Source organism: Halyomorpha halys, unplaced genomic scaffold, assembly GCF_000696795.3.
Source record: "Halyomorpha halys isolate HHAL.00 unplaced genomic scaffold, Hhal_1.1 Scaffold598.1, whole genome shotgun sequence".
In the NCBI taxonomy this organism is placed as follows: Eukaryota; Metazoa; Arthropoda; class Insecta; order Hemiptera; family Pentatomidae; genus Halyomorpha; species Halyomorpha halys.
Window position 1 is genome coordinate 485,474 of NW_027105473.1, and position 12,472 is coordinate 497,945.

The 12,472-nt window shown below is 31.7% G+C and overlaps 1 protein-coding gene across 1 annotated transcript in view; it reads left to right on the forward strand.

Moving 5' to 3' along the window:
• btv (beethoven) overlaps nucleotides 1–12,472 on the forward strand; it is a gene marked incomplete at its 3' end in the record, with an annotated part of 240,143 nt that overhangs the window by 214,441 nt on the left and 13,230 nt on the right. Inside the window, 1 exon segment of the mRNA XM_067051518.1 lies at nucleotides 7,771–7,985. Coding sequence (XP_066907619.1) covers nucleotides 7,771–7,985 — 215 coding nt within the window.

A 12,472-nucleotide genomic window follows, 5' to 3' on the forward strand; every position in this document is an offset into this window, starting at 1 on the left:
TATATTTATAAAAAATGAGTTTGTGTGTAGCCTTTGGTTGCAACAATCAGAAAAATGACAAAGAATCTAATATGAAGATCTCTTTTCATCGATAATTTATCAATGATTAAATTATTTGAATTAAAGTGATTATCGTTAAATTATTCATTAGAATTTTCCTGTATTAATGGTTTTTGGACATGAAAACCAATTAATTTAGGATAGTTTTTGGAATTTAAAACCAATTAAAAACTAATATTATGCCTGTCAAGACATAATAATCATGACGCCGATGTTTCACGCTTTGAATTTGACCACAGTTAACGAATTAAAGAATTCAAATCTTCAAGCTCTAAATTTATTTTATAAACGCAAACTAAATTTAAAAGTTCTCTTTCATTTTAAATTTGTACAATTTTTGTATATATGGTTTCGATTCATTATTACCATTTCTATCAAGTGAACAAATTTAAAATCAATGAGAATTTTTTAATGGCTTGTACTTCTAAATAAATATTTCAATATTTTTATTATTCTTTCTCATAATTGTATGTAGACAAAAATTTTCTAGTAGTAATTTTTCTAGTGATAGTTGTGAACACAAAGCTGTAAAAATTTTAAGATAATTGCGCAAAAATTGAAGTAGACTTTTTTATTTTGTAATATAAAATAAAGGCTAATAAAAACATAAGTATATAACTATATTCATTCATTAATTCATTAAATTATTTCACTTACACTCTTTAGTGATCAATATATACTATTTTTAGCCACCAGTTAATTTATTTTTATACTTGTACTTTGGAAAACAATGTAAGGATACTTTGCAACCTAAGGACATTATATGATCAGGTAAGGAAGGGAAGCTACTGTAGAGATGGAGAGTGAGTGCTGTATTCCTTCTGGCCAAGATGAAGAAGGCCTCCCTTGTCTATTCTCTACTCGGTGGCACTACCTGTTAATGTAATTACTATCAAAATACATCAATGGCACCATTTTATTCTTTTGACATCTGATAAAGACTTTCAACTCACAACAATACAAGTTTTATAAAACAGCATAATTTTTAATAGATTTGAATATGTTAAATTTTGTGCTTGAAAACTACAAGTTATGGACATCATTGATTTTCAGTTAGCATTGGAAGAAAGCTGCTACAGAATCACATTGAATGCTTGTTAGAGCTTATAGTAAGCATGATCTTGGTGAATTATAGTGTTATGAGTGGTTTAAAAAATTCAAAAGTGGCAACATTGTTGTCAGGAACAAAAAATGTTGAAACCCACTGAAAAAGTTTGTATTGGAACATTGTTAGATGAAGATGACCTTCAAAGGTAATAATCACTAGTGAATCAATTTAATTTGACATGAGAAGTCATCTTATATCCTTGTAAGCCATGGGAAGGATCTGAAAGATGGGAAAATGGATTCCATATGACCTGAATAAAAGACAACTGGAAAATTAAAAAAATTACCAGTAAAATGCTGCTCCTCTAGATACAAAACAAAGTTATTTCTCCCTCGAATAGTGACTAGTGATGAAAAGTTGATATATTAAAAAAATCCTTAGCATAAAAGATCATAGTAAACATTAGGTGAGTCATCTACATTGACTGCATGGAAAATCACTATGTAAAGAAGACAATGATTTGTGTTTAGTATGACCAGAGGGTGTGATCTGCTATGAGCTGTTAAGACCTGACAAATTTGTTAATAGTGAATGCTATTGACAACAAATGATTGTTTTGAATCAAGTTTTGTGTACAAAATGACCAGAATATCAAAAAAAGTAACAAAGGATTTTGCTTTATGATAATACACCAACACACAAAGTAAAACTGGTCAAGGAAATGCTTTCCAATGTGGCTTACTCCCCAGATTTGGCTCCTTCTGATTGTTACTTATTTTCATCAATGGGACTCAGACTGGCTGAGCACCACTTTACATCTGACGAAAATCTACAAAAAAGGTTGATGACTGGTTTGCTTTGGAATAGCAACAGTTCCTTGATAGGATATCCACAAATTGTCAGATAAATAGAAAAAAATTATCACTGGCAGTAGGAAGTATTTTGATTAAGAAATATTGTTTTTCATTTTCATACTGTAAAAATGTGTTTTCTTCACAAAAATTCCAGTTTCATGTTTACATGCCTGGTATCACTGGACTATTCATTAAGGTGGGTGTATATACATTTTATCGGATTAGTTTTTGTTTGTCTAATTGCAGTTTCATGAATTAGATTGAATAGTACTGCTTATAGGGGGTCTCCCTGCTTGATTATTGAGAAAATCTGTATTTAAATAAAGTAATCAATACATAGGGTATAATTTTTCTATCTATTCTTTATTACTATATAAATCACAAGGGCATTATGCTTTTTGACATAGATTTAACAAGCAAAAGTTTTGTCATGTTCAGATTGTTGCAATATAAGGTCTGGCAACAGATACAGAAAAAGGGGATATAGACTAATTGATTTTCCAAAAGCTGGAAATAGTTTTAATATCCATATATGTATGTTAAAAATATTGATTTCCTTATTATAAAAGTGCATAAAAAATTAAGTTAAAGGAAGGAGAAGATGTCCTGATTAATTTACTTCAGTATTGCTCTCTTGGATAAATAAAGATTTATGAGCATTGTGAGATGTTCATGAGACATCATTCCAGCAAATGGACTATTAATCCACTAATAATAGCATTATTTATTAAAAGAAAATTTAATTTCATTAAGAAATAGTTTAAAAGTAAAAAATAACAATTTCATAACATTAATTACTAAAATTGTTCAGTGCTACTTACTGTAAAAAAGTTAGGTCATGTGGAGTCTGTGATACTTGGTAGGGAGATTCTTCCTTATAGAACAAAGAAGTTATTACTTGACCACTTTCAGCCAATATTATTAATTTTGAAGAAAACCATTTCCTTGATAAATTTTCAAATACATTTGGCATTTAAAGGAGCAACAGAAAGGCTATGGTTACATTATTTCAAAATAAAAACAGTTCTTAAATTTGTCCAACCTGATAAATCTGGTAATTAGTTCCTGCAACTTCAAGGTATAAGAGAAAAGCTTTTCTAATTTCATGCCAGTGAGTATCTGTTTTCACCCAAAGTCATGTCATTTATACCTCTCCCATGGTACTCGGTAAAGCCAGAATACATAATCAATCACATAGAAAGCACTTCCGATATATCAGGAATCTATACTGTTTCACACAGATCCAGTTCATTTGTAAAGTTATTTCTGAGTTTGAGTTCTGTTTTTTCATGAAAAGAAATTCTTATGAAAATGGTGTATGGGTCTTGCATTGATAACACTCTTTCTGGAGAACTTCACTTGAACACAATTTCTTCTGATAATGCTTTTGAACCGGGCCTGATTAACCTGTCAGATGGCCATTAACATTTTCACTCCTTACAACTCTAGTTCACAGTGACATTATGTATCCTACTTCTGGAAAGAAAGTTCACCATCAGGTATTTACTTAGGAAAAATAAAAGATGTTGATTGTACTCCTGTTTAAACACAAATACTTTAATAATATAATTAGTAAACTATCAATACTGTACACTCATTATTAGTGACAGATTCATTCAACAAAAGGACATACAGCTAGAAATCTTTTTAAATTCTGTGTAATACTCATCTCATTTTTTTATATATGAAATTTAAATTTATAGTGGAAAAATTTGAATGTTCATTTAACGAAAAGACAGCTGAAATTTTGATAGGATGTGTAAGTATGTGTGTGGCGTAACATTTATGGGGAAATAAAAAATGTATGCTTGGTTGTCTAATCCTTCAGTTAATATTTGAGGTGATTTTAGTTAAAATTGTTTAATTAAGGATAATTGAAATACAAAAAAAAAATTAAAGATAGGAGGAAATACAAGGAATAGCATAAATTGAATAAATGATAATGATTTCATACATGTTGATTGTTGCAGTGCCTTTGAATGTCTGGTCTACCTTGGTTCATAAAAGATGGAAAATGGGGTAAGGTGTATTAGATAAGTAGGTGGAAAGAAATAATATTTGAATCTGATATAGATTCATGTTGAAATCTTCAAGGTTGCAAATCTCCAGAGATGAATACAGAATTAAATAAAGAGAATTGATTGACACTGGCTGGCACAGTTAGTACCAGGAATGTGCATAAAAACAAATAAGCCACTGAAGGATAAGGTAATGAACACATGAGCGAACATGACTTGAAGGGTGCAGCAGAACGACAGAATAAGTGTGTATTACCCCAGTAGTACTGGGGCAACGGGCGTAAAAACCCAGAAGGCTGTGATTTCGATGTTTGATAATTTATCAACTTTTTGAAAACAGAACAATGTATTCCTTAAAGAGAAATCGCCTTGACTGATGGTGTACATGGTTGTTTTCAAAACTGATGCCCTTTAAGTCACCAAATAGCCCAAAAAACATAGGGCTGCAGAAAACTTGGATTTTTTCCAAATGAAACAACCATTTGATTTGACTAATTTGGTGAAAGACTTCATCAGTTTTGAAAACAACCTCATACTCTGTCATTCAGAGTGATTCCTCTTTAAGAGCCATCTACTATACTTGCTACCAAATTTCAGCTATATTTTTTTTTTCATTATATGTTCTGTCAAATTTTGCCATTACAAATTTAAATATATGCTTTTTATTAAGTTTATTCAAAGGCTTCCTAGTAGCTTACTGGAGGTGTGGGATGAGGCGATAGTGAACATTTTCTGAAATTTAAAATGGTTTCTAGCTTTAAGTCTTTTCGATGAATTAATTCATCATCAGCTTCTCCATTCTATTACTAGTTCCTTTACATAGGGAGGTGTTATAAGTAAGAAAAATGGTCAAAATAGATTAATTGTTTTACACACTGTATAGCACTTTGAAAGCAACTTGGTTCCTCAGTAAACTTTAAATTGTAATGACATTTACAAGGTGAAGCACACTTTCTTTTAACACAAGAGCACCTAATAAGCTGAAGAACTGTCTCTGGAGCACATGGTAGGGTATATATAACATGAGAAAATTAGTTATTTTTCTCTTGTAATTCCCTACTACAGTTTAAGGGTGAAGGCAGATTCATGTAGGGATGATCAGCAAGGCACCATTCTATGGTTTGACAACTAACTATCAATATGATTTGTTGATACACTTGTTTTCTCCTTGAATTCCCTTCTTTGTGAACAACCTCCACTTCATATCTCCAATGTTCTGTAGCGAGAGGAACAAGAAGTTCAGCTCCAATCAACCAGATCACAGCACCTCGAGCCTTACCGAAGCTCTCAAATTTATACATTACTTTCCTTTATAAAAACATATTGTTATTTTTACATATTATCAATTTTTGAATATACTGCTTAGCAATGTCGATAAAATAATAAATAAACGATACCAAAATAATGCATGATGTCAGATTTAAGTAATCCGATTTTTGTCATTTTTTTTTAAATTATATAAATTCGGGGTCCGGGGTTTCATTTTCTGATGCCCCCCCTTGCCACGAACACCGGAAGGCCCCGAAGACGCTGCGACTGCAATGCCGCCCCAGCCTAAGCATCATGCAAGCTAGGACCTGGCCTACCCCTACCATCACGCCAGGCTCCAGGACACACTGGCCAGCCCTTGAAGAGGAAATATGTCTTTTCAGACATCGGGCGAGATACATGGTTTTCACCATTTCGCCCACAGCACACCTGGACGAGAAAGTGGCCTAGAAGACGTCACACAATCAGATAAGCCAATAAAATACATGAGACCCCAATATTCTGTTTTCAAATTATTATAGATAATATTCGATTAATTGACTAACACATTAACCGTAATTGCCCCTCCAGGGGTTAACACCATTATAAATAACGAAAGAAATATATTCATGGTTTTATGAGCAGAAAGTGTCTCACAATTTCCAGCCCCCCTTTTCCACACACATTAATTTTAATCGTAAAATTACACTCGGGACACCTGCAGTATAACACGAGCAGGTCCTGATGTAACACATGAAGCTATCTGAAGCAGATAAGAAAAGACTGCTTCTCGGTCACAGCCATATAGACTAGGCCTATAAATTAGGGTCTTTAAGAAGCCTTAATCGATCATTGATCCATATCTCTCCTTCAATCCTCTTTCCTTCTCTCCTATCACTTATGATGGAGGCTAGCTACCGTCCGGGCTAACTTCCATACCTCCCTCGTACCTACAGGAAAAATACCCGGTAGGACGAGGTTACCATCCTCTGAGATATAATGGTTGTCACCCGTTAGTCTCATCCTATTTAATCATTTTCCTTGTCAATTACCTTACCTATATACAAACTGAACATGCATTGTCGAGGCCTTCTGGACAAACAGAATAATTATGAAAATAATCACCTCGACAATTTGATATATTTATGTTAAGAAAATAGACTTCATATATGAATTTTTCTATTAAAACTCTATTATTATCAAGAAAGGTTTTTAAGTTTGTTAATAGCTTCAAGAATATTGTAATTTACTTTATTAAATAGAAGTTTACTTTCTTCTGTACTCTGAAAAAAAAGTATTCACTTTCATTCATTTTCTTTGGGGCCAGGGATTCAGTAACTTTTTCATGATTAATCTTTTGATCTATTCTCATTTTATGTGTGAGTACTCAGGAAGGAGTTGTTCCTAATGTAATGAGTTGATGTCATGTATGAGGGCCTTCTTGAATCTTTGACATTCTAAAAGTCAAATAAGGTTATTTGAAGGTAAACAACCGGCATGATACTAACAGATCATGAAATTAAGAGATTTCACATAGTTACTCCGATTCTTCACAAAACATTTGACAGAGTATAGTTTGTTTTTTGACATATGTTCTGAACTAATAGTGACATATTTAATGGCTTATAACTCTCAAACAGTAAAAGATAGAGTAGATTAATAGAGAAAAAATTTGATCTCTATTTCATCCAAAACAGAAAATGTTATATGGAAATTTTGCTTAGGAACACTCTGAGAGGAGTAATTCATAAAGTATTCAGTAAATATTGCACATGGTGGCCCTCTAGGATTTATAGTGTCCTAATGAAATTTTTAGGTTAACACCAGTACAACATTATGTAGCAATTAGTTAAGAGATTCCACATAGTCACACCTTCCCTTCATAAAAACTCTCTTGGGAGGTAAATATGACCTATTTTCTCCTCGGTCATGTGCATGTTCATCATCATGTTCATTAGTGATCATAGATAAAGCAGTACACTTTATACCCTTTAGACCAAAATTATCTAAAATAAATATTATATTGTAAATTTTTATATACTTAATATTTCCACTATAAAAAAAAAAAAATCTTCCAGTTATTGTTAAGTCTTGTTACGATATAGAAAAAAAAATACTAAAAGAATTAAAATATTAATATTAATGAAATGAACATGTTCTTTTAAATTAGAAACTCATTAAAAAAAATAATAAATCTTAATGATGTGTTTATTGTTGATTTGTAGTTTTTAGTTTATTTTAGTGCTATATTTAAGGGGGGGAAACTCAAAATGAGACAAAAATTAGTTTTTAGTATATAATAGCAAATATTAAACTATTTTTTCTGCTCTTTTGATGGCTGTATTGAAGAGACGTTAACTGTTTAGTTGTTTATCAGTATTTTAGAGGCTCAAGACTTATTGTTTGTATTCTTTCCAATCCCTTCCAATATCCTTATTATTTATATATTTATATTTATTTATATTCTCTTTTATTTTTAATTTATTGAAACTTTAGTCTCTGAAGTACCTTTTCTAAAGTGAAAATATCTTTTTATGTGTAGGCTGGAATATCTAAAATTACTGAAACACAGTATGTTGTTGAAGATTTAAAACATGCTGCTCATGAACAGGAAATTTTACTTCAGGAAAAACAAACTAAAAGTAAGGCTGTATTAGAACAAATTAGTCAAACTATGACTAATGCCAGTATGAAAAAAAGTGAAATGGAAGAATTAAGGTTAAAAACAGAAGAGAAAAATGAAATGCTTCAAATAAGGTATAATCATTTTTGTTTTGTGAATTTCTTATTGTTATCCTACAGTATATTATATGTCTATATTATTTCTAGAAATTTGTTTTCAAACTGGAAAAATATTTCTCCTATAGTTAATTATCAATTTCTTTCATAATTAACTTTAATTAATTCAAAATTAGCCTCATTGTGCTTAAGCTATCATAGCAGCAATAACAACATAAATTTATTTATTTTAATGGTGGAATGGATAATCACGATTAACTTGTTAGGACAGACCTTATTTTAGGTGTTTCTTGTCACTTTCCATTTTCTTCTACAACTTTATGTGTTAGATGTTAATTTTTCTTATTTTTGGTTATCATACAGTATATTATATGTCTATATTATTTTTAATATTTATAGAAATTTGTTTTCAAACTGGAAAAATATTTCTCCTATAGTTAATTATCAAATTCTTTCATAGTTTACAATCATCCGTTTTTCATTAGTATTATAAATAAGATATGGCTAATTAGTTCTAATAAACAAAATTAAAGGACATCCATTTGGTCTCAGTAGTGGAATCATTATTCAAAACTGGGCATTTAAGGCCTATCACATTATTTCAATGAGAATGAGACCTAGCAGCTATTGAAGGCTACTTATTTTTATAATGATGTAGTGAGTTTAATACATTAAGTGGTACTTCCATTAGGTCATCAATTTATCAAAAAAGTTCCTGTAATATCCCATGATAATATCTGCTTTAAATATGTAATTTCATTTCTGTGCGATTTTTCATTTTAGGTAGGCTATACACAAATGCTTGCATGTATATGTACACATATGCACAGGAAACCAGTTTCATAATATGTAAATATTGTTATGCTATATTTTATTTGGTCTGACTACATTCAGTACACTTTTGGAACCAGATTCATAGTAAACCAGATTAGTTGTTTTTTAAGCCCATTAATCCTAGAATATGTTACCTTCGCATTAAAGCAAAATTCCACTACCTTAGCATATGGAACACTATTCCTGCAGTAGTGGAGAAAGTGGATGAGAAAGATACTTTTCAAAGAAATTTAAAAAACACCTTGGTGAATTGTGAGAGCTAATATTAAAATTGTTATCAGCAACATAATATCCATTCACAACATTTCTTATGCCCAAATGGGATTAGAAAGTTTTTTCTGGCCCACTATTGACAGCCTGACTAGTTTTTTCAGTATTCCTACCTTTACCATGGCTTTTAAAAGTTCCTTTCTGTCCACACTGTCATAAGCTTGTTTAAAGTCCACGAATAGCAGATGCAGGTCTATATTATACTAATAGCACTTTTCCAATGCCTGCCTCAGGGTGAATATCTGGCCAAATGTTGATATATCAGGCCGGTACCCTCCCTGATATTCTCCTATAATATTTTCTGTGAAATCAGACACTCTGTTATGTAGAAGCACTGCCAGTATTTTATAAGTTGTGGTTAGTAGAGCAATGCCTCAATAATTATCACATGTTAGCTTGTTTCCTTTCTTGTGTATAGGGAGTATTGCTGCTCTTGTTCAATCTTCTGGCATTTTTTTCTTCCATCCATATCTCCCAAATCAAATCATAAATTGCTTCCCACAAATCACTGCCTCCATATTTCATCATCTCTGGAGTTATCTCGTCAAGACCTTGCGACTTATGGTTTCTCAATGATTTAATAATGTCAATAATTTCTTCTTTCTCAGGAGCTTCCACTTCTTCTGCACCGTCCTGCTCCTTACCCAGGAGTTCATCCAAATTGAATCTTTCTTCAGCTCTTTTCTCAGTGGCTCTTGTGTTTAGCAATTCACTAAAATACTGGCTCCACCTTTCAAGAATTGACGTCTTTTCCCTAATCAGCTCCCCTTCTTTCCCTTTACATAATCCAGTGTTGGCTTGGAATCCCTTTTTTATTTCTTTTACACCTTTATGAAACTTTCTGGATTCTTTTTTCTCCCAGGATTCTTGCAACTTTTTAAGGTTTTCTTTTTCCTGTGCTCTTTTCTTCTGCCTACATAGTTTTTTGGCTTCTCTCCTCTTTTTCATCAATATCATTTTCTCTCAATTGTTCTCTTATTTTATTTTTGAATTTTTCTGCTACTTCACTCTCTAGCAGCTTTTCTGAGTTATAGGTATGTACTTTATCCAATGTAGTGCACCTTCTCATAGCCAGCTTTTGTCAATACCAGACTTTTAACATGTGGTGATCCATATCACAGTCCACTCCTCTAAACAACCTTACATTTCTGATATCTGAGCATGTCTAACCTCTATGAGAACATGATCTATTTGGTTTCTGGTCAAGCTTTCCGGCGAGATCCATGTCTCTTTATGTGGGAATTAAGTGCTACTAATGACCTGTCCCTTTTCCATTGCAAAGTTAATTATGCGACGGCCATTATCATTAGAGTAGTCATGTTTACTCTCTCTTCCTATAGTAGGTCTGAATGCCACTTCTTTACCTATTTTAGCATTCAAGTCGCCTATGATAATTTTTACATCTTGCCTCGGGATTAAGTCATATTCTCTTTCCAATGTTTCATAGAAAATATCCTTCTCCTCTTCCTTGTCTTCTGTAGGGGCATGTATGCACATAATCGTGATTTTGAAAAACCTTCCTCTAAGTCGCACTGCACAAATTCTTTCACTGAAAAGGTTTATACTGTATTATTGTGTGCTTATAGACTTTCTTATCATGAAGCCTGTCTCACAAACATTTGCATCGTGTCCACTGTTAATAAGCAGATAATTTTCTAATTCTATTATTGACACATTTCTCCAATGTATCTCCTGTAGAGCAGCTACCTCAATTTGATATTTATCAAGCTCATTCTCTAACCTCTTGCTTGAACCTGCTTGATTTAATCCTCTGACATTCCAAGAAGCAATATTAAGTCCATATTTCCATGCCGGGGTCAAATACCTTGTGTGACTGTCCGTATATCTGAGGCTGTGTGTTGTTTTCTGAACTTGTAAGTTTTTTTCGGTTGGTGGGTAGTTAACCCACCGAACCAACCCTCCTCCTTTATTTGGGGACCGGCAACTAACTCCTTGGGAGCCTGCAGGTGGAGTTAACGATGGCTTTACTGCTAGTAAAATAGATTATTTACTGGATCAGTGCTAGATATATATCAAGTCTGATCAGTATAAAAATATACTGAGGGGTCAACGTTGACTTGAATCATTATGTGGTGGTTGTGTGTATCAAGGAGAGGATTCTAGTTGTTAAGCAATAAATTACTGCTCCTAAAAACAATTATTGCTGAAGTTAAAGTTTTTAATTTTCCATTCTTTTTTCTACTGTGCAGTAAAATATAAGATTTGAAAATTACATTTTGAAATCTACCTGCTATATGGAAAATATTTCTCTATTCCCTTTAGCCTTTTATCTAATGTTATGTCATTTAAATATAATGATATTATTACTTAAAATAACTGTCCTGTCTCTGTATTTTCAATGCAATTCATTTCAGTTTAATAAATTAGACTCGTATTTACCAACACAGTTGGTAAATATTGGCAAAATAACAACACAAACTTGGTTAAAAGGTAGCACACTGATTAGACAGCACTAACATATGTCTAATGTGTGTAACTGGCAAATCTTATAATATGATCATATTTAGTGAATTGGGAACATTTTGGTTAGTGTTGAGATATGACTTAAAAGTAGTGAATTTTTTTTTCATATTTTCTTTTGGGCTCCCAAATCGTGTTTTACTCCGTGTTAATATGTGGATTTATTTGGCTGTTCTGAAGGTAATAAACTTCTTGGTGTTTTTCCGTTACAATCTGTGCAACCGAAAACCTCCGTGTTTCATATTAAAAAAAAAAGTTATAAATGTAAAAAAACAAAACATATAAAATAATAACTTAATTCAGTGTTGTAAACAGAAATTAGATCCTCATAACCAATTAAGTTTCATAGGAAAATCACAGACTGGGACTGGGACTGATGAATAAGAGCATAATTGTTATTGCTAGGAAATTGTTATAAACGGTATTCTTAATACAAATTTTTTTCTGTGCTTTCATTTGTCAAGACTCAGATGTTGATTACTTAAAATTAAAACTGATAGAAATGATTGACATCCTCTCTAAAACTATTAAATTTTTTTTTCTCTTTATCTTGTGTATTACAGAATTTTAGAGCCAGTTTTTTTATTTTATTTTTATTAATGATAAGAAAAATAAATCTAGATGTTAAAAATTTGATACTATCATTGTTGAGATTTTGGGTTAATATTCCGAACAGATATTTAATTTTAGTTAGAGTTGTAAAAGCACCATTAAATATTGGTCCAATATTAGTTTCATCTAAATTTAGTATTATTTTGGTTGGAACTGATATTAATTCATTTCTACTAGTGGTGTATATAGAAATTTTATTTCATTCAATTAAATTAATTAATAAAATTTTTAATTAATTTGATGAATAACTATAGAAGAAAAAAAGGAAAAATGGACACAGTATGAGAACATTCCCAATAAAGTTTGTA